General features: G+C 42.6%; 1 protein-coding gene across 1 annotated transcript; it reads left to right on the plus strand.

The window, feature by feature from the left end:
- The first annotated feature begins 8,980 nt into the window (after nucleotides 1-8,980).
- tchp (trichoplein, keratin filament binding) lies at nucleotides 8,981-22,623 on the plus strand. The gene is made up of 13 exons (XM_034170245.1): nucleotides 8,981-9,080; nucleotides 13,174-13,379; nucleotides 15,585-15,795; nucleotides 15,871-15,927; nucleotides 20,595-20,663; nucleotides 21,027-21,200; nucleotides 21,285-21,397; nucleotides 21,492-21,558; nucleotides 21,638-21,810; nucleotides 21,884-21,965; nucleotides 22,081-22,266; nucleotides 22,347-22,490; nucleotides 22,587-22,623. The coding sequence occupies exons 2-13, from the start codon at nucleotides 13,189-13,191 to the stop codon at nucleotides 22,617-22,619; spliced, it is 1,500 nt and encodes a 499-aa protein (XP_034026136.1). The 5' UTR covers nucleotides 8,981-9,080; nucleotides 13,174-13,188; the 3' UTR covers nucleotides 22,620-22,623.
- Nucleotides 22,624-23,672: the final 1,049 nt, after the last annotated feature.

The raw sequence follows: 23,672 nt of genomic DNA on the forward strand, positions 1-23,672 counted from the left end.
TTGGACAGATCATAAAAACCTGGCTTACATTCAAAATACCAAGAGACTCAATTCCAGACAGGCCAGGTGGTCTTTATTCTTTGGTCGATTTAACTTCAACCTCACCTACAGTCCTGGTTCCAAAAATGTCAAACCCGATGCCTTGTCTCGCCAGTTTGCTCCTGAGGACTAATCCCCTACACCAGAGTGCATCCTTCCCAGCCACATGGTGGTAGGCGCCCTCTCCTGGGACATCGAGCGAGTCATCCGGGAGGCCCAGAGAACTCATCCTGACCCTGGAGGGGGACCTCCCGGCCGCCTGTTTGTGCCTCCCTCAGCCAGATCTGATGTCCTACAATTTGTTCATTCCTCCAAATTCTCCTGTCATCCCGGCATCCATAGAACTATACACCTTGTTCAGCAGCATTTCTGGTGGCCTTCTCTCCAAGCTAACACCCATGAGTTTGTCAATGCCTGCACCATCTGTGCCCAAAATAAATCTTCTAACCAACAGCCTTCTGGTCTTCTGCATGTGCTTCCCACACCTGGTCGACCATGGTCCCACATCTGCCTGGATTTCGTCACTGGATTACCTCCCTCAAGCGGAAATACATTCATCCTCACCATCCTGGACCGGTTTTCAAAGGCAGCACACTTCCTGGCCCTGCCCAAGTTACCCTCGGCGCTGGAGACTGCAAGCCTCCTGGTCCACCATGTGTTCCGGCTGCATGGCATTCCCCTGGACATTGTGTCGGATCGAGACCCCCAGTTTACATCTCAGGTCTGGAAGGCTTTCTGCACAGCCTTGGGGGCTTCAGTCAGTCTCTCGTCTGGATTTAGAGACCAGACCAATGGGCAGGCGGAGCGGGCTAATCAGGAATTGGAAGCCGCCCTTCGCTGTGTCACATCCTCCCACCCATCTTGCTGGAGTACTCACCTACCATGAGTGGAATACGCACACAATTCCCAGGTGAGCTCGGCCACCGGCCTGATGCCTTTTGAGTGCTCTGTGGGTTATCAACCACCTCTGTTCCCTGCTCAGGAATTAAATCTGTCAGTGCCTTCAGTCCAGGTCCATCTGTGGCATTGTCAACGAGTCTGGCAGACCGCCCGCTCCGCCCTTCTTCGGATGAGGGAGAGGGAAATTCGCCATGCAGACCAGCATCGTGCCCCGGCCCCCCACTACCGTCCTGGCCAGAAGGTTTGGTTATCCGCCAAGGATGTGCCTCTTAAGGCCGTGGTTCTTGATGCCGCCGTCTTGCCAGTTTTCCGGTAGATCAGGGCAGCACATAAGCCAAAAAGTACCAGTCCTGCTACCATAAAACCAAATATGAATAAATCCTCGACATCCTGAACAGAGAAAGGCGCAAAGCATGCAATACGCCAGGAGCTCCAGGAGTCGAGAACATAGCCCGCAGGATGCGTTCCATCTGGGCAGGTAGGATCCCCCAGGCCTGACCTTCTTGTAGAAAAAATGGTATCAACAGAATTCAGAAACCAGCTGATCAATTCCATGGTTAATCCAATAGTCGTCCAATAGATACAGTATCCAATATAATTTGAGGAATTCACAGTCTGGTGAAGTAGGGACTTGAAGGTTAAAGCAGAGAACAGAGATAAGGGAGAGTGGAGGAGATGCGACCGTCCTCGTCGGAGTCCCAAGCTGACTTTGGCTGCTCTCTTGTTTTCACTCAGGGTCGCCACAGCAGATCCGAGGTGGAGCTGCATGTTGATTTCGGCAAAAGTTTTGGATGCCTTTCCTGACACAACTCCACATTACATGAAGTTTGAACCAAGAACCTTCCACACTGAAACCAAGCACACTAACCACTTGGCCACTACCCCTGCTGAAGCTTGCAATCCTAATAATATATTTTATTTCCATACACACAAATGCACTGAGAACACTGCACATTCTATTCCAAACCAAAACATGAAAGATTTGAAATTTGATCAAATTTGTTATTACTTTACAGAAAGTGAATAAAAAGGAATATTAGTTTAAACAAAATAGCAGTATCTGTATTTTTTCTTTAGCTCAAATATCCATCCATCCATCCATTTTCTTCCGCTTTATCCGGAGCCACACACACCTCCCCAGCTCCTCTGGGGGAACCCCAAGGCGTTCCCAAGCCAGCCGAGAGATGTAGTCCCTCCAGCGTGTCCTGGGTCTTCCCCGGGGCCTCCTCCCAGTGGGACGTGCCCGGAACACCTCTCCAGCGAGCCGTCCAGGGGGCATCTGGAAAAGATGCCTGAGCCACCTCAACTGACTCAGTTCAACGTGGAGGAGCAGCGGCTCAACTCTGAGCTCCTCCCAAGTGACCGAGCTCCTCACCCTGTCTCTAAGGGAGCGCCCAGCCACCCTGCGGAGGAAACTTATCTCGGCCGCTTGTACTCGCGATCTCGTTCTTTCGGTCATGAGCCAAATCTCATGACCATAGGTGAGAATCGGAACGTAGATCGATCAGTAAATCGAGAGCTTTGCAGAACCTCCATGACCAGTAAAAGATCAAGGACCGAGACGTCGCCCAGTATGGCGGAGCCGGGGTCCCACCCTGGAGCCCCAGGCCTGGGGTTGGGGCTTGTGCGCGAGCGCCTGGTGGTCGGGCCTTAGCCCATGGGGCCTGGCCGGGCTCAGTCCAAAAGAGTGACGTGGGCCTGCCTTCCTGTGGGTTCACCACCTGCAGAGGGGGCCATGGGGGTCGGGTGCAGAGAGGCGGTCGAGGGTGGGTGGCCCGGTGTCCCAGTCCATGCTCACAGCCCCTGGCTGTTGGGACGTGGAATGTCACCTTGCTAGGGGGGAAGGAGCCTGAGCTTGTGCGGGAGGTTGAGAGATACCGACTAGAGATAGTCGGGCTCACCTTCATGCACAGCTTGGGCTCTGGTACCCAACTCCTGGAGAGGGGCTGGACGTTTCATTTCTCTGGCTTCGCCCACGGGGAGAGGCGGAGAGCTGGGGTCGCATTGCTTATTGCTCCCCAGCTCAGTCGCCAAGTGTTGGAGTTCACTCCGGTGAATGAGAGGGTCGCGTCCCCACGCCTTCAGGTCGGGGACAGGTCTCTCACCGTTGTCTCGGCCTATGGGCCGAGCAGCAGTGCAGAGTACCCGACCTTCCTGGAGTCCCTGGGAGGGGTACTACATAGCGCTCCGACTGGGGACTCCATTGTTCTCCTGGGGGATTTCAATGCCCACATGGGCGGCGACATTGAGACCTGGAGGGGGGTGATCGGGAAGCACGGCCTCCCCGATCTGAACCCGAGTGGTGTTCAGTTGTTGGACTTCTGTGCTAGTCATAGTTTGTCCATCACGAACACCATGTTCGAGCACAAGGGTGTCCATAAGTGCACGTGGCACCAGGACACCCTGAGCCGGAGGTCGATGATCGACTTTGTAGTTGTATCTTCTGACCTTCGGCCACGTGTCTCGGACACTCGAGTGAAGAGAGGGGCAGAGCTGTCGACTGATCACCACCTGATGGTGAGTTGGATCCGCTGGGAGGGTAGGAAGCCGGTCAGACATGGCAGGCCCAAACGTATCGTGAGGGTCTGCTGGGAATGACTGGCGGAACCCTCTGTCAGCGAGGTCTTCAACTCCCACCTCCGGGAGAGCTTCTCCCAGATCCCGGGGGAGGTTGGAGACATGGAGTCCGAGTGGACCATGTTCTCCACCTCCATTGCGGCTGCTCGTAGCTGTGGTCGCAAGGTCTCTGGTGCCTGTCGCGGTGGCAATCCCCGAACCTGGTGGTGGACACCGGAAGTAAGGGATGCCGTCAAGCTGAAGATGGAGTCCTACTTACCTTTGTTGGTAGGTGGGACCCCAGAGGCAGCTGACAGGTACCGGCAGGCCAAGCATGCCGCAGCCCGTGCGGTCACAGAGGCAAAAACTCGGGTCTGGGAGGAGTTCGGGGAGGCTATGGAGGAGGACTATCGGTCGGCCTCGAAGAGATTCTGGCAAACCGTCCGACGCCTCGGGAGGCGGAAGTAGCTCTCCACCAGCACTGTTTACGGTGTGGGTGGGGAGCTGTTGACCCTGACTGGGGATGTTGTCGGGCGGTGGAAGGAGTACTTCGAGGATCTCCTCAATCCCATCGTCACGTCTTCCGAAGAGGAAGCAGAGACTGGGGACTCAGAGGTGGACTCATCCATTACCCAGGCCGAAGTCACCGAGGTGGTTAGAAAGCTCCTCGGTGGCAAGGCTCCTGGGGTGGATGAAATCCGTCCTGAGTACCTTAAGTCTCTGGATGTTGTGGGGCTGTCTTGGCTGACACGCTTCTGCAACATCGTGTGGCGATCGGGGACAGTGCCTCTGGATTGGCAGACCAGGGTGGTGGTCCCTCTGTTTAAGAAGGGGGACCGGAGGGTGTGTTCCAACTATAGGGGGATCACACTCCTCAGCCTCCCTGGTAAGGTCTATTCCAGAGTACTGGAGAGGAGAATTCGACCGATGGTCGAACCTCGGATTCAGGAGGAGCAGTGTGGTTTTCGTCCTGGTCGCGGCACACTGGACCAGCTCTACACGCTCCATTGGGTGCTCGAGGGTTCATGGGAGTTTGCCCAACCAGTCCACATGTGTTTTGTGGATCTGGAGAAGGCGTTCGACCGTGTCCCTCGGGGCACCCTGTGGGGAGTGGTCTGGGAGTATGGGGTCCGGGGTTCTTTGTTAAGGGCTATCCGGTCCCTGTACGACTGCAGCAGGAGCTTGGTTCGCATTGCCGGTAGTAAGTCGAACCTGTTTCCAGTGCACGTTGGCCTCCGCCAGGGCTGCCCTTTGTCACCAGTTCTGTTCATTATTTTTATGGACAGAATTTCTAGGCGCAGTCAGGGTGTAGAGGGGGTCTGGTTTGGGAACCACAGAATCTCGTCTCTGCTGTTTGTGGACGATGTGGTTCTGTTGGCTTCGTCAAATCAGGACCTTCAGCGTGCACTGGGGCGGTTTGCAGCTGAGTGTGAAGCGTCCGGGATGAAAATCAGCACCTCCAAATCCGAGGCCATGGTTCTCTACCGGAAAAAGGTGCTTTGCCCTCTTCAGGTCGGTGGAGTGTCCTTGCCTCAAGTGGAGGAGTTTAAGTATCTCGGGGTCTTGTTCACAAGTGAGGGACGGATGGAGCGTGAGATCGATAGACGGATCGGTGCAGCATCTGCAGTGATGCGGTCACTGTATCGGACCGTCGTGGTGAAGAGAGAGCTGAGTAGCTCAAATATTTACTGTATAAACTGAAAATTGTATGAATATTTAGTTTTCCTGTGAATCACTGAACTAATGTTTAGTTGTATAACCACTGTTTCTGAGAACTGCTTCACATCTGTTACATTGACTCAAGTAAATTCTGCCACCTGTGAACAGGTATTCCAGCCCAGGATGACTGAACTACATTCCACAGTTCTCCTGCATTTCAGATGTCACCTCACAAGTTTTCTATTGAATTAAGGTCCTGGGATTGGGCTGGCCACTCCATAATGTTATTTTTGTTGGTCTGAAACCAAGAAACTGCTCACTTGCTGGTGTTTTTGGGGTCGTTGTCTTGTTGAAACACCCATTTCAGGGGCATTTCCTCTTCGGCATTAGGCAACATGACCTCTTCATGTATTTTGATGTGTTCAAACTGATCCATGATCCCTGGTATGTGATAAATAGACCCGACACCCTAGCACAAGAAACATCCCCATATTGTAATGATTGCTCCACCACGATTCACTGTCTTCACAATGTACTGTCGCTTCAAATCAGTTTTTGGGAGTCGTCTAACAAACTGTCTGTGGCCCCTAGACCCAAAAAGAACAATCTTGCTTTCATCAGTCCACATAATGTTGCACTATTTCTCTTTAAGCCAGTCGGTGTGTTATTTGACAAATTGTAACCTTTTCAGCTCGTCATTTTTTTCCACTAGTGGGACTTTGTGGGGGCTTCTTGCCCATAGCTTGGCTTCACATAGGTGTCTTTTAATTGTTACAGTACTCACAGGTAACTTTAGACCTTCTTTGATCACCATGGAGCTGATCATTGGCTGAGTATTTGGCATTCAGGCTATTCTTCAATCCATCTGAATGGTGGTTTTCCATTTTCTTCCACATTTTATATGGTTTTGGTTACCGTTTTAAAGCACTTGAGATCATTTAGCTGAGCGGCCTATCATTTTCTGCACTTCTTTATATGTTTCTCCTCTCCAATCAACTTTTTAACCAAAGTACGCTCTTCTTCTGAACAATGTCTGAAACAATCCATTTTACTCAGATTTTCAAAGAAAAATGCACAACCAGTATGTACACATTGCTGCCTTCATTCTTGAATAAGGGCCACCTGTTTGATGCCTGTTTTACACAGAAAGAAAAATGCAGGCACTGCTATTTTTTTGAACAGCCTAATATTTATTTTTCTTCACTTTCTGTAAAATAACAGATTTGATAAATGTTTCTTCATGTTTTGATTTGGAATAAAATGTGTGGTGATCCCAGTGTGTTTGAATGTGAGCTGTTATAAGGATTTTGAACTTTACTCACTTTTTTAAACACTGCTATTATTTTGAGCACAACTATAAATATTGCATAGGCAAAACAAAGATACCATTGCATCAAAAGTAACAATCATCTACTCACATCGTCCTCATTATGTCTTCTTTTAAATTTTAAGTTACAAGATAACATTTATTGTTTTGAGTTATTCCTTATAAACCAGTGACAGACTCACCAACCTGATATAAGAGAAGTCGACCTGGTGCGAACTGGGCCAATATACAGTACAATGTCTATTAAAAAGACTTCAGCAGTGATTGCACAGTTTCAGTGGAGAACATACGAGTACAGCTGCTCCACGGTCATGCAACCTGTTAAAAAAATAACTAATAATCTTCCCGGTGCAACTGTGAGCCCAGTGAACCAAGCGCAGCCAGGCTGGCTGAAAGAGTGTCCGAGCATCTGCTCTCCAGGACCACTGACAAGAATGAATTTGAATCAGTGGGTAGGATGAATGTATTTATCCAGAAAGGGTTCTAAATAAAATTATGGTCACCTTCTCAGACAATGCAGACATCCTCATCTCTTGCATAATAAATAAATAAATAAATACTTTTTTTTGTTTTTGTTTTTAAACTTGGATCAGTTTTGCTCTTTCTATTTTTGTATTTTTCACAGTTTTTACAAAGGCTATTTTTTTTTCACCAAAACTGTTCATATTCCAATTTAATAGGACAATTAAGTATTTTATTTTAAAATATTCTGTAAAACATTGGACACCTTGTTTTCATTCAGGAACACAGGCAAACTTGCTGAAATTAAGCTTTTGTAGCACTGTGAAGTTACCACAAGGTTCGATATTCGAACATTTGAATATCATACACACAACATTCGAATATGGTGCTAGCAGTATGACTGCAAAAATACACTATGCACTAGCCCAGAAGAACCCACCATCCAAGATGGTCAAAACCCCATGGGGTCTTAGGTGGCACACTCATTATTTAAAATGTGCAACAACTCTGAAAACATAATGAATCTCTGCTAATACAGTCATTCACAATGAGTCCAACATGAGTCCCCCTTGCTGCCACCCTATGCATTTGTCATCAAGAACCCACCATAAGGTGGTCCAAACTCCACGGATTCTTAGGTATCATGCTGATTATTTAATGTGCAACAACTGTGCAAACATAATTCTACCCTGTTAATACGTGTACATTCAATCACAGTGAGTCCAACTGTTATGTTATTATTATGGGAAAGAGGCTGTGACACTTCCCCAAATTTCGGCAGAAAAAGCACTGCAACTAATAATAAAATGCAAAATAAAATAAATAAAGAAATCATAATAAATAATTAAAAGTAGAAGAAATGTGTGGAAAGCCACTCACAGACTTGCAGAATGATGACCAGGAGCTGCAACACGTCAATATTATTGTCCCTGTTGGTTCTACTGTCCTCACCTCCAGCAAATGACCATACAATCCTCCGCTGAACAAACACCATGTACGTTCAAAGTGCTGCTTGATGCATGCGGGCTCTGTGATCCTCTTGAAGCGCCCGATAAAAATACAATGACAAAATGGAGCCAAAGTGCTGCTGTTGTCCTCATCTCCCACACAGGTAATGTCCTGTCTCTAAAATCTGATCTCACTGGGACAGGAAGCCAGGGAAAGGACACCAAAATGGGTGTAATGTGGTCAAACTTTCTGCTTCGTGTCAAAACTCTGGCTGCAGCATTTTGAAAGAAGAAACTCCTCATGAACATGTATGCAGTGAATCTGAAGCTCTACGTCAATAACATTACCTCAAATTCAATATTACCTCAAATTCAGAGGTCACTAACCACAAGGGGAGGTGGTGGTCTTGTGATTAAGTGTTGAGCTTCAGACCAGAGGCTCCTCGATTCAAAACCCAGCCAGACCAGAAAATCACTAAGGGCTCTTGGGCAAGGTAATCCCCGAGTTGCTCCCAGTGTGCTGTGAGCACCTTGTATGACAGCACCCTGGCATCGGTGTGTGAATGTGAGGCATCATTGTAAAGTGCTTTGAGCTTCTGATGCACACGGAAAAGTGCTATATAAATGCAGTCCATTTACTTTGGAAGACTTTAGTCAAACCATGGATACAATTCTGGCTAACCAATACTAGGTCATGGACTATGACTGACATGTTAAGAAACGGTCCATTATGGACATTAATGCTCACATTATTCAAACTCACAATATCTATGTTCCTGTAATATTATTCTTGTATGTGATAAAAGAAAATGCAACTAAAATAGCTTTCTTTACTGATGGCAGTCTCTTTGTTATCATTTTTGAGTGAAAAATGCATGATTTGGGTTGTACAGAGTATTTACAGAGGGTTAAACAAGGTCATTTGGTTAATGGTTTGCAATTTGTTTAGCATAATCGTCTCCATGGTTTAAGGGGGTATTTCAACATAGTTGTGCTAAGTTACATCAACCCAGTCCAGTCGAAGATTGAAGCTTCTCTACTATGTTTACAGTATACTTTTTGATTGCAATTGCTTCCCGTAGCGTGGGGAGTAACTAGGAAGTCGTGCAGTAACTATGGCAAACAGGCTGGAAGGAAACGGATTTTAACAAGCATGAAGACAAGAAAATCTGTTTAACCACTACAGAAGTGTAAGTAAATTATGATGGATGAGACGAAGTGTTCCGTTTTCGAGCTAGCCAAAAACTTCTAGCAGTTTGAAAACGATCCTTTTAAAAGGCTTAAAAATATAATAACTTCTGTTTCGTGGAGGGATTCGGTTTTCAAACCAGCGTTCCCGCCTCGTTAAAAAATAAAATTTTGACATATAAAACGTGTTAGAGCATTAAAGAGTCTAACAAAAAGGAAAATGTACCATCAGCTTCTAACAGTGAACACATACTGAACGTTTGTAATCTGATGAAGCACGTCGTGTCGTTTACGTGGATTTTTGCCTTTGCATAGTTGAACGTGCATGTTTTAAGACACACAATCTCCCCATCCCTTCAGAATACAACCCCTGGCAAAAATTATGGAATCACCGGCCTCGGAGGATGTTCATTCAGTTGTTTAATTGTGTAGAAAAAAAGCAGATCACAGACATGACACAAAACTAAAGTCATTTCAAATGGCAACTTTCTGGCTTTAAGAAACACTATAAGAAATCAAGAAACAAAATTGTGGCAGTCAGTAACGGTTACTTTTTTAGACCAAGCAGAGGGAAAAAAAATATGGAATCACTCAATTCTGAAGAAAAAATTATGGAATCATGAAAAACAAAAGAACGCTCCAACACATCACTAGTATTTTGTTGCACCACCTCTGGCTTTTATAACAGCTTGCAGTCTCTGAGGCATGGACTTAATGAGTGACAAACAGTACTCTTCATCAATCTGGCTCCAACTTTCTCTGATTGCTGTTGCCAGATCAGCTTTGCAGGTTGGAGCCTTGTCATGGACCATTTTCTTCAACTTCCACCAAACATTTTCAATTGGATTAAGATCCGGACTATTTGCAGGCCATGACATTGACCCTATGTGTCTTTTTGCAAGGAATGTTTTCACAGTTTTTGCTCTATGGCAAGATGCATTATCATCTTAAAAAATAATTTCATCATCCCCAAACATCCTTTCAATTGATGGGATAAGAAAAGTGTCCAAAACATCAACGTAAACTTGTACATTTATTGATGATGTAATGACAACCATCTCCCCAGTGCCTTTACCTGACATGCAGCCCCATATCATCAGTGACTGTGGAAATTTACATGTTCTCTTCAGGCAGTCATCTTTATAAATCTCACTGGAACAGCACCAAACAAAGGTTCCAGCATCATCACCTTGCAAAAATGCAGATTCGAGATTCATCACTGAATATGACTTTCATCCAGTCGATTGCTTTTCCTTAGCCCATTGTAACCTTGTTTTTTTTTTCTGTTTAGATGTTAATGATGGCTTTCATTTAGCTTTTCTGTATGTAAATCCCATTTCCTTTAGCCGGTTTCGTACAGTTCGGTCATCCTCCCAGGCCAGTGATTCCATAATTATTGCCAGGGGTTGTAGGTAAATAAATTGATTAACCCATAAAAACAAGAGTATTTTAACACTGATGGGGGGATTCAGATGGCCTTATTCTATTTTGATTTAAATTGACATGCTTGTTTGGCATGCCATCACATTTTTTGTTGGGGTTTTGTGCATGAATAGCACATACTGCAGCTAACCTGAAATTTGAGAGCCTCCCAGAATTCAGTTATTTTTTCCCATATAACTGACATAAATTCAGGGTAGTGGCTATTCGTGTGTAGCGCACGTTTACATATATATATATATACATACATATATATATATATATATATATATATATATATATATATATATATATATATACACACAACCCCTGGCAATAATTATGGAATCACCGGCCTCGGAGGATGTTCATTCAGTTGTTTAATTTTGTAGAAAAAAAAGCAGATCACAGACATGACACAAAACTAAAATCATTTCAAATGGGAACTTTCTGGCTTTAAGAAACACTATAAGAAATCAAGAAAGAAAATTGTGGCAGTCAGTAGGGGAAGGTTGTTAAAGGCAAACATACTGGTAGACCATGGAAGACATCAAAGCGTCAAGACAGAAAACTTAAAGCAATATGTCTCAAAAATCGAAAATGCACAACAAAACAAATGAGGAACGAATGGGAGGAAACTGGAGTCAATGTCTGTGACTGAACTGTAAGAAACTGCCTAAAGGAAATGGGATTTACATACAGAAAAGCTAAACGAAAGCCATCATTAACACCTAAACCGAAAAAAAACAAGGTTACAATGGGCTAAGGAAAAGCAATCGTGGACTGTGGATGACTGGATGAAAGTCATATTCAGTGATGAATCTCGAATCTGCATTGGGCAAGGTGATGATGCTGGAACTTTTGTTTGGTGCTGTTCCAATGAGATTTATAAAGATGACTGCCTGAAGAGAACATGTAAATTTCCACAGTCATTGATGATATGGGGCTGCATGTCAGGTAAAGGCACTGGGGAGATGTCTGTCATGACATCATCAATAAATGCACAAGTTTACGTTGATATTTTGAACACTTTTCTTATCCCATCAATTGAAAGGATGTTTGGGGATGATGAAATCATTTTTCAAGATGATAATGCATCTTGCCATAGAGCAAAAACTGTGAAAACATTCCTTGCAAAAAGACACATAGGGTCAATGTCATGGCCTGCAAATAGTCCGGATCTTAATCCAATTGAAAATGTTTGGTGGAAGTTGAAGAAAATGGTCCATGACAAGGCTCCAACCTGCAAAGCTGATCTGGCAACAGCAATCAGAGAAAGTTGGAGCCAGATTGATGAAGAGTACTGTTTGTCACTCATTAAGTCCATGCCTCAGAGACTGCAAGCTGTTATAAAAGCCAGAGGTGGTGCAACAAAATACTAGTGATGTGTTGGAGCGTTCTTTTGTTTTTCATGATTCCATAATTTTTTCCTCAGAATTGAGTGATTCCATATGTTTTTCCCTCTGCTTGGTCTAAAAAAGTAACCATTACTGACTGCCACAATTTTTTTCCTGATTTCTTATAGTGTTTCTTAAAGCCAGAAAGTTGCCATTTGAAATGACTTCAGTTTTGTGTCATGTCTGTGATCTGCTTTTTTTTCTACAAAATTAAACAACTGAATGAACATCCTCCGAGGCCGGTGATTCCATAATTTTTGCCAGGGGTTGTATATGGGCTGCCTTTACACTTACCTGGAAAAAAAGATCATATAAATAATGTAAATAAAAGTGATTGCTTGTCAGGCCAACTAATAAAGTTTTATATTACATATTGAATTTCCTTTGACATTGTAGGTGTAATGTAACACTTTACATTTAGATTTTACCTCCTGGTCGATTGGTAAACAGATAAAATGGTAATTCAGTGAAAATTTTATTACACAGTGAACTATGTATTGCAGAAGCATGACAGTTGCCCAACACAGGATTGATTTCCATGATGCGAGCTCTTTCATAGCATTTGACTTGTTGCACTTCAACTTTTTTTCATATGGAATATGCAGAAGTAGATTTGGGCCATTCCATTCAAATGACAGGGTTTGTGGTCTTTTGGGGGGAGGGTAGGAGGGAGTGTTTGCCAGCACCCTTTTTATTTTAATAAAACAAGAATATCCAAACCCTGCCCAACACAGAAGGGTCAGGAGCATTCTGAAAAGCATCTATTAAGTTCCATTAAGTTCCACCATTGAATTGCCAAATTTTGAGTACTAAGTTAAATACCAGTTTCAGAGACTGGGGGATATACAGCTGAATTTTCAGTAAAAATGCAAAGTTCTTCAGATTTGCTGGAAATATGAGAGAAGCAGACAGAAGGACCTGTAATTGTTTATTGAGGCATTGGTAGTAGATATTTGCAAAAAAAAGATGTACACAAACAAAACAACATTAAAACTAGCATAAACATCTTTTAATTTTGAAATAAAAAATGCTATTTTTTTTAAATACATTTAAAATGCTTGTAGCTCCACAAGGTTATTCATTTAATGTTCAATCAATAAAAACTTTAAATTAAATGCCTCCACTTTATTAAGTTAAATGGCTTGACATTTGTAGTTTAATTATTATTACGATACAGAAGCATGGTTTGTTGAGCCTTCATTTTGTATGACAAAATAACATGACATTTTCTGATATATCTAATTAAAGTAATTAATTATTATTTATGATGTATGGACAGGTATAATTCAGATCAATGGCTCTTCCAACCCTCTCTGCTTATGGGCCCAAGCGGTCGTGGATGCTGGCTCAACAGATGGCTCGGAAGCGGGACCAGGAGGCCCGTTGGCGGCAGCAGTGGGAGCAGCATGCTCATTACTTCAAGGAGCAGAGTGTGCATGGCCAGAGGCAAGCAGTTTGGAGCTCCCATCAGTCCTTTGAGCAGAGGTAACATTATACAGCCACAGCTGACCTGAAAGGATAAAGTTATTTCATTAACAACGACAGAATAATTGAGCACTTGGCTTCAAAAGAGCATGTCAATTCCTCTATATCATGTGATTCATAAGGGGACTGCTGCACTTGATTTATATGGTTTCTCTTCCCTGCATCCCATTTTGATGGATCTGTAAGTAACTATTCTGTGGAAGTTTGGGTTTTGTGTGATATAATGGTTTCAAAAGCGACAGTGACTGGTAACCTCTTGCTCCCAGTAAATGAATTAGTTTGGCACCATTAAATCTTTTATGAACACTGTAAAAAGAAAAAAGAGCCCAAACTAATTTAATTGATTTATCAAGCAATAGAAAATTAATACTGCAATCTATTTTGATATTAACTAACATTAAAAAAGTCTGTCTTTAATTTCAGCCTTCAGTAGCAACTCTTATGTTTTTCTGTGTGAGTGAGCTGTTGCCTGGGGGGCCTGCTGTCTGCACCTCTTTGGCCATGTGCTGGCACATCATCGGGCTGCTGGTGTCTGCCTCAAGGCTGTCTTGCTGCCCTTACTGTCCCTACCAATCCCTACTTCCAGTTCTTTACACCGCTTCTTGCTGACTCTGATCTATATCCTAGTTAATCCACCCTCTGCCCAACATTATCTCCCCACCTGCTACCATCACACAATCACACATGTACACAGACTCTAGAATTTTTTTTTTTAGAACTGAGGAAGTAATTTGGATGAGTGGCGATTTAAATTTAAAATAGCTAAATGCACTTAATCATTTACTTTCACTGAGTGAAATCATTACAAATTGCAGACAAAATGTATATGTCAACATAGGCTTTGTCTTTGAACTATACAAAATAGTTCATGATGAAAACTACTATTTACTAGAAGCAACAATATACAAGTCACTATGTCTGCAGCATTAATTTGCTTGGAGTCTGGCTGGTCTCCACCTCCTCCACGCACACAGAAAAGAAGGCAGGCACATAGCAGCAAAGTCACATCAGCCCGGAAGTGACGTGACACAGGCAGTTCAGACATTTATTTATTTGCTATACTGCTTTAATTTTAAGTGGCAGTGAAAAAACACTTAACATTTGAGCTAAAAACTTTATGAATAGAATTTTATGCAGCAAAAATAATTATGCATAAAAATGAGCAGAGTAGCAAAGAAGGAGGTGGGAACCAGCCTGGCTTACGTCTGTGTGAGCCAATCAGACACACTCAGTGCATGCACCCTGCTCAGTGTCACTCTCATTGGACCAACATCTCTGTTATTTTGGCATTGTGGGATAGCTTACGCCCACAGATTGAGTTCGCCGGACTACTTTTGCCACCCTGCTCAGTGTGCCGCTCTCGTTGGAGCGACAACACACAGAATGTGTCTCTTTGTTCCAGATAGATCTCTTTCAGTGCAGCTTGTTGTTCTGACTTTAACACAAAGTTAACACCCATGTCTTTCATCACCAACTGTAAATGGTAATCAAACCAATCTTTCTGAACTCTTCCGCAACAAACTCCATCATGCTAATGTGTCAATGCTCATAAACTTTTAAGTTTCTTAAATATTTATTACAGCCACTCTTAAAACTTCAGTTATCTTTATAATTTTATTACTGGTAAATGTTAGAATTGATTTAGATGAGATATACTCATTATCTCACAGGAATATATCAGTTATCTGGCAAGTACTTTTTGCGCAGGAATTTATCAAGCACGTCGGCCGTGGGCGCGTACTAACACAGAATACCCAGAAACTGGACAGTTGTTCAGCCATAATGAGAGCGTCTACTTTTAGCTTGTCATAAGCTAAGCTAGTGGCACTCGTGAGAGTGTGTCAGTGCATGGTGCTCTCCACCCAATGAAATGGAGGAACTCTCTTCTTATTGCCTACCTCCTTTTCTGCCTATGTGGAGGAGGTGGGGATCATCCAGGTTTTGGACTAAGCAGCTGAATATCAGTGTGACTTAAATCTGTGCACCATTGCACAAAAGTGTGCCATGTGTGCATGTGTGCTGTTCATTTAAAAACAAAGCAAAAAAAAAAAAACCCTCACTCAGGATTCTGGAGATAAGCACTGACAATGATGGACAGCGATCAGTTTTATTTAAATACATTTGTGTTTGTTTGTTTGTTTTTTAATCAAACATACTGTATAAGTGACAGAGGAGCAAGCTTTCCTTTCCTTTCCTCTGTACCAGTATGTCAGTGTACCATAAGCAGAGATTGAAGGAGGAGAAGAGGGCCCAGTTGGAGCAGCGCAGGAATCGGCTCAGGGTCATGCTTCAGGAAGAGCGAGTACAGTTAGAGGCGGAGCTCCAGAAAGTGGTTCCCAACAGGAACACTTTGTCAAGTCAGCTGGCGCAAAAAACGCAAGAACTTCGTTCACTGCAGGAGCAGAGAAGAAAAAAGGTAGTTTAACTCAATGTCATACATATTTCCATTTCAATAGGGCATCATGTCAGAGGTTCTGTTCTGCACCCATAGGTGGCAGAAGAGCTGCTGAAGGAGCACTGGAGGAAAAACAACCCAGAGTTGCGTCAGGTAGCTCAGTATTAACACATGCATGATAATTTTCTAAAAAAATCTTATTAAACAAATGAGATGAAAAGATAAATGGCCTCAGATGTCAAAGCACAGTGGAATCCAGTGACTATCAGGTACCTGTGAACAGCTGAATGCAGAGAAAACAAGAGCAATCCCATACTTCTGATGTCCACCAATCCAGAGCCAGATCACCTCCAAAATTCAGTGGAGTCTTCAATGCCGCAATATTTATCTGTGGTGCAAATTTGATGAGAATCCATGAAGTAGTTTTGACACAATACGTCAAAGACCATATAAAGTGAAATCTTGATCCAGAATCCGTATCCAGATCTGTTTCCGGATCACCTCCAAAATTCAGTGGAGTCTTCCATGCTCTAAAATCTATTTTGGTCAGAATCCGTGAAGTAGGTTTTTTTATGTAATCTTTCAAAGCCTATGTAGTGGGGCTGTTAAGCATAAGAGTTGTACAGAAAAATGAAAGAAGCATGAAACTTTCAGGATTTGCTCTTCATGATATAAGCTTTGATTTAAGATGAGGCGTTTGCAGTTTGACCCCAGGGGTCACCTAGAGGTCATTGACCTCTAATATATGAAATTTCTGTGTATGAAATTAGAAATTGATGCATCTTAGGATCTAAATGTGATGGAAATGTGAACAAAATGTGTATTTCCATGTTTCTGAGCACGCAAAACTAATTTCTGATGAGTCCAATTGCCACAGAGGTCAAAAACTTTTAGAGGTCAAAGGTCAAGGTCGCTTGAAAAGATCCAACATTTTGGTCAGTCTAAATATATAATGTACAGTTTCTTTGTATTTTAGCAAACAATGCCATGGTATGCATCACCCAAACTTAAAATATTGTTTTAGAACAAAAGAGAAGAGTTCACTGTGCTTCTGTATAGCACAAACAAATCTGGTGCAACCAGATAGGATTAATTTGTAAAAAAGAAAAATGACTGGTGCAACACAGAAATATGTGCCAAAAAGTTTAATAAGGTGCTGAAAACAAAAATATACCACAGGACTAATGTTTCGATGCGAGAGTCACATCTTCCTCAGAGTCCTGCAAAGACAAAGATGGTACAGCTTAAATACTAATAAAAAGCAGGTGTCCTAATGCTTCCAAAGGGGCATGACCATCCGTCAGACACAACGCTCATTCAATTAGTAATCAGTTCATGATTAGAAACACACTGTCCCAAAACACACACAACTAAAACCAGACTAAAAACAGTTATTAATGAAAGCAAGTACATTTTAGATCTTCATTCAGACCAAAAGGTTCCAAGGTGCCTAAAGTGTAAATCCAAAATGCTTCTCTACATAAGAGTTTTTTAATGATATCACCACCTCTGGGTGGAGCTGTGATTCTCTCAATCCCCCAAAATTTTAAGGATGCTGGAGAGCCACGACCGGCCTGTTTGTAGTGCCTTGCCATGGCATAGGTTAGATTCTGAGTACAGATTGCTGTTTTATGTTCAGCTATCCGTAATTTGAGTTGACGTTTTGTTTGGCCAATATATGACAATCCACAAGGGCATTTTAAAAGATATACTACATGAGTAGTATTACAATTGATAAATGAAGAAATAGAATATTGCTTACCAGTGCAAGGATGAGAGAAACATGAAGCATTAGTGGAATTTGAACAATGTGCACAATTACCACATCTAAAGAAACCTTTTGGTGAGCTGGAGGGCCAGGCAGTTGAGACGGGAATAATCATATCTGAATGAACAAGTCTATCAGGAATATTTCGGGCACACCGAAATATAAATTTAGGCGGTTCAGCACAGATGTCTTTAAGTGTGGGATCACTCTTAAGAATGTGCCAATATTTATAAATTATGTTTTTTATTCTTCCTGCAAATGGAGTATAGCAGGTAGAAAAAAACAATTTAGATGTTGAAGATTTAGATTTTTTCTTAAGTAAAGAGACACGATCAGTATTTAGAGCTCTGCCCCATGCTTTACCAATGTCAGTTCTACTATAATCACGTTGTTCAAACAGAGTTGCTAGATAGGCTGCTTTTGACATGAAATCCGTGATAGAACTACAATTTCTTCTAACTCGCAAAAACTGACCCACTGGTATGTTATGAACTAAATGGGGCGGATGATTACTATCAGCTCTCAGTAAAGTATTTCTGCTAAGAGGTTGACGGTAAATAGTTGATTGCAAAGAATTATTGACATCCTTATAAATAGTGAGATCTAGAAAATCTATGGAATGAGGATTGTAGTTCATAGTAAAAGATAAATAATCTGTGGTGGAATTAATATAATTCAAAAATTGATGCAACTTATCATATGTGCCCCTCCAAATTAAGAGGACGTCATCAATGTATCTACGCCATAATGATATTTTTGAGTGAAAGGGGTTATTTTCAGTACTAAAGATATGTTTCTCTTCCCAAAAACCCATCACTAAACAGGCGTATGATGGAGCAAAAGCACTCCCCATAGCAGTAGTAGATAATAGTTGTAGATAATATTTATCTGAGTATTGGAAAAAATTATTCGATTGTGTTTTGATTGTGTTGAATGTTTGGTCTCCAAGGTAAAGGTCAAACAAGGTCAGCGTCCATTGGATTCTATGACGTGATAACTAGGGATGATACATGGTATAAACTATTCCTTTTTAAAACCCCGTTAACTCAACTAATAATTTCCATCATTTTTTTAACAAAATTGGAGCAACTTTAACTTTTGACCCCTGTACAAACTGAAACTGATCTTTGTCACCATTTTTGCTGTTTTTAACGCCATAACTCCTGATCATTCAGTCATAGATAGTCCAAACTATACCTTTTGGAATCTTTACGATCAGACAAATAATGTGGTGTAGTTTTCAAAATGATTTGAGCATTCTTAATTTTGACCCCTGTGTAATTCTTCAGTTGACCCCTGCCTGGCCACCTACTGAAAATTCAAGTGGCCAGACTGTAATGTCTAAGGAGTATTTTTGCCAACTTTTGTGCTTGTATCACCATTTGCACAATTTTGCTCTAAATATTCTCTTAGCTGCTGCACTAAGTTGGGTGATCTTGATCTTGATTTTGTTGTACTGATTTATGACAGAAGGAGTGCATGGTCAGAAGTCAATGAGGCAAGAAAGCATCTTTTCACTCAGAGGTCAAGATCACTGGAAAACATCCCCCCTACACAAGATGCTTTGAGACAACACATCAAAAGAGCAATGTACCAAGCTCACGTATGGAACCTTGCCTTGGTTCCTCAGCCACATTTGCCCAGTCCCTCAGACTGGGGATGCATTGACACTGATGTTGGTTGGCAGCCACTTTGGACAACCCTCCCTGAGGTATCACAGGCTTGCTTTGAACATGTGCACTGTGGTTGCTAAAAGGGCAGTGTTGGGCACTGTAAATGTAAAAAGGCAGCATTAAAATGCACAGCACTGTGCACGTTCTGGTGACTGCAGTGACTAAAACATTGTTCACTAGTTCTACTAGTTCACCCTTATGACTCTTTGATGTGATATAAGTGCGTGTTTGACTTGGTAGAATGGCCTTCGTCCTGGAATGATTGAAGCAGAGATCATAGAGAACAGTGTCCGCTTCCATCCCCTATGGATATAAGAGTAGAGCCACTAGGGAAATGGAGGAGGAGGGGATGGGATAATTTGCGGCGCCAGGGCGCATAATGTGAGGATGAGCTGGTGGGTTCATATCTCCTGGAAGATGGGAGACGGGTGAGTTGATGGCTGTCAATCATCCTATGAGTTCTTCCCGAACTTTGTTTAGAAAACAACATGTGGACACACCAAGTTGTAAACCCTTCTTATGAGTTCAAGTCTGTTGTTTCTGACGTGTTGAGGGTATGCCTCTATTTTTGTTGTATCCATGTTCATAGGTCTGTTCTTTTGCCTGGTTCATATTTGCATGTAATTGTTTGATAAAACACAAAGGAACTGTACATTTTATATTTAGGTTGACCAAAATGTGGGATCTTTTCAAGCAACCTTGACCTTTGACCCCTGCGAGTGACTGTTATTGACCTCTGGGGGTATTGGACATATCAGAAATGAGTTTTCCATGCTCAGAAACATGGAAATATACATTTAGTTTACATTTCCATCACATTTAGATCCTAAGACACATCAATTTCTAATTTAATACATAGAAATTTCATATCCTACAGGTCAATGACCTCTAGCTGACCCCAGGGGTGAAACTGCAAACGCATCCACATCTTAAATCAAAGCTTATGTCATTAAGAGCAAACCCTGAAAGTTTCATGCTTCTTTCATTTTGTGCATAATTCTTATGATAATCATAGCTTAACAGCCCCACTAATGTAAAGTGAAATCTTGATCCAGAATCCGGGATCTGGATCACCTCCAAAATTGAATGGTAGAAATTTTGCCAAAATCCATGCAGTAGTTTTGACTTAATCCTGCTAACAGGCAGACAGACAAATAAATAAACACAGATGATTTTCTTATGTCCTTGACAGGTGTAATGAACATTCAACTTGATTTGTAAACCAACAGGGCTTGTGATGCAGATTCCATGACTTTCTGTTAACCTGAGTCCAGCATTGATATAACACAATCAAATATTCTGATATCACTTCCACAAAGGATCAGGCTGATCTGTGCCACTGTCTGTGTCACAGCGCCAACTTTGAAATTTGTCCACAGGTTGAGTCATCATTGCATAAAGATCATGTTATCAGCCAGTGGGAGGAGCAGATATCACAGAAAAAACAGGTGAGAGATTTGTCACCGTCAGCCAGTCACAGCTGTTTTATTGTTCATGTTTTGCTGTTGAAAAGTTTTTTTGAAATATACCGTATGTTCTCCTTATCTCTTCTTAAATTAAGCTTCCCAGTTTCCAGTCGGTTTGGCTCTGATATCAGTTTATATAAGCTCAGCAATAACAAATTTTAAAAAGCCATTGTTCTGACAAATCATTTATGCAACAAATAAATATTTAATCAAACAGTGCTCATGTCATGTGTGAGCACAGTATCAAGTCAGCGATGCGCTCAGGCTCAGCCTTTCATCACACGGCTCATTAATGACAAAGTTTAGACACCTGCTGGAAGTGACCCCGTCTGTTTAAACATGCAGCAAGAAGTGGCAGAGCAGGAGGAAAAGAGGCGCTTTGAAAACGAGCATGAGAGGACTTGGAAAGAGGCTCTCGAGCGGATAAGGCGAGCAGAAGAGAAGAAGAAAGCAGAGGCATACAAAAGAGCAGAAGACCTCCGCAAGCAAATGGAAGAGCTGAAACTGAGGGAAGACGAGGTATGTGGATTTTGGATTAAGCATTTTGCTTCTGGAATATTGTGTCGAAATAGTGCTAAATAATTTGTTGTCATCCCCCCTCAGGCCACTCGTCTGAAGGAGGAGGAAGAGGCTCTGCAGGCTCAGCAGTGGGAGCTGGAGAAGATGGAAGAGGAGAGGAGGAAAGCAGAGGAAAGGCAAAAGAAATGTGAGATCAGGTAAATGAAGATTTTTCTGTAAACAGCTGACCACAAATGAGACAATACTTCACACTGATCAGGCATCTGGTTCATTGAATTGTTGTTCTGTCAGGCATTTCCTCTATCAACAATATCGTGCTCAGCTGAAGCAGAGAGCCCAAAGAGTGCAGGAGGAACTGGTGAGTGACCGTAACCTCCTGCTGCTGGTTTTCTCAAGTCATCTTTGACACCTTCTTTGGATTCCTGTGTCCCGACCAGGAGGCAGACCGTAAGATCCTGGCAGCGTTGCTAGAAAGAGAGCAGGAGGACAGGAGGCTGGAGAGTGCATGGCGGGAAAGGGCGATAGTCGATGCTGCCTGGATGAAACGTGTGATTGAAGAGCAGCTTCAGCTGGAGCGAGAGAGAGAGGCTGAGATTGATATCCTGCAGCGGTAAACAATGATACTCTGTAGGCTTTAAATGAAATCTGCTGAAAATCAAGCCGCTGTTTTCTATCCAAATTAGGGAAGAAGCTCGACGCATGTGGGAGAACCGAGAAGCACAGTGGGCAAAGGAAAGGAAAGCCAGGGAGCGGCTCATGCATGAGGTGAACAGGTTACAGTATCAGCAGCACTGGGACTGATGAAAATGATTTTGAAAGGTCATTTTAATGGGATTCAGATGATTGCTGAATAACAACCTATTTGTGTTTCCTTGAAAAGGTGCTTGTGGGGCGACAGCAGCAGCTGGAGCTGAAGATGGAACAGAACCGTGAAGCTCAGGAGGAGTCCCTGAGGAGGCGAGAGGAGCTCATACAGGAACTGGAAAGAGAGCGCAACATCAGAAAAAGGGAGCGTGAACAGGAGGTGGCCCACAAGACATCACGGATGCAAGAGATAAATGCTCAAGTTGGCACCACTTCGTCCCAATTTGAAAACCAAAAATCTGATTAGGCTCTTTGTATTTTAATGACACATATGTACTCCAGGTGGAGCAGCAACACCAAGAGTGGTTGGAGGAGCGTTACAGGATGGAACAACAGGAGGAGGAGGACAGAGAAGCTCTTCAAGCTGAGGAGGAGGAGCTGAGGCAGGAGATGCAGAGGATGACAAAGAAAGGCTACCAGGAAAAGGTAAAAGATTAAATCAGTCTGTATGAATAGAGCTCACCAAGGAGAAACATGAAAACTGCTCCTCAGTGTTCATGTTTAAAAAAATTTATCTTTCAGATTCACATCAGACCCCGATCAGCCTGGACATGAGCAGCCCACAAGACTGAAATCAGAACAGCTTTGAAAGACAGTTTGACACATGCATTACCATTACTGTTCACATGAAACCTGTACCTCGATTTCAAGGCCATTCTTATGTTATAATGCATCTAGAAAGTATTCAGTGCTTCACTTTTCCATATTTTCTTATGTTCTAGCCTTATTCCATAACGGATGAAATTAGTTTTTTCCCCTCAAACGTCTACACGCAATACCCCATAATGACAATATGAAAGTTTCATATATATATATATATATATATATATATATATATATACACACAGTAGTGTTCAGAATAATAGTAGTGCTATGTGACTAAAAAGATTAATACAGGTTTTGAGTATATTTTTTATTGTTACATGTGAAACAAGGTACCAGTAGACTCAGTAGATTCTCACAAATCCAACAAGACCAAGCATTCATGCATTCATGATATGCACACTCTTAAGGCTATGAAATTGGGCTATTAGTAAAAAATAAGTAGAAAAGGGGGTGTTCACAATAATAGTAGCATCTGCTGTTGACAAACTCAAAACTATTATGTACAAACTGCTTTTTTTTTAGCAATCCTGTGAATCACTAAACTAGTATTTAGTTGTATAACCACAGTTTTTCATGATTTCTTCACATCTGCGAGGCATTCATTTTGTTGGTTTGGAACCAAGATTTTGCTGGTTTACTAGTGTGCTTGGGGTCATTGTCTTGTTGAAACACCCATTTCAAGGGCATGTCCTCTTCAGCATGAGGCAACATGACCTCTTCAAGTATTTTGACATATCCAAACTGATCCATGATACCTGGTATGTGATATATAGGCCCAACACCATATCATGATGCTTGCACCACCATGCTTCACTGTCTTCACTGTGAACTGTGGCTTGAATTCAGAGTTTGGGGGTCGTCTCACAAACTGTCTGCGGCTCTTGGACCCAAAAAGAACAATTTTACTCCCATCAGTCCACAAAATATTCCTCCATTTCTCTTTAGGCCAGTTGATGTGTTCTTTGACAAATTGTTACCTCTTCTGCACGTCTTTTATTTAAC

Source organism: Thalassophryne amazonica, chromosome 5, assembly GCF_902500255.1.
Source record: "Thalassophryne amazonica chromosome 5, fThaAma1.1, whole genome shotgun sequence".
In the NCBI taxonomy this organism is placed as follows: domain Eukaryota; kingdom Metazoa; phylum Chordata; class Actinopteri; order Batrachoidiformes; family Batrachoididae; genus Thalassophryne; species Thalassophryne amazonica.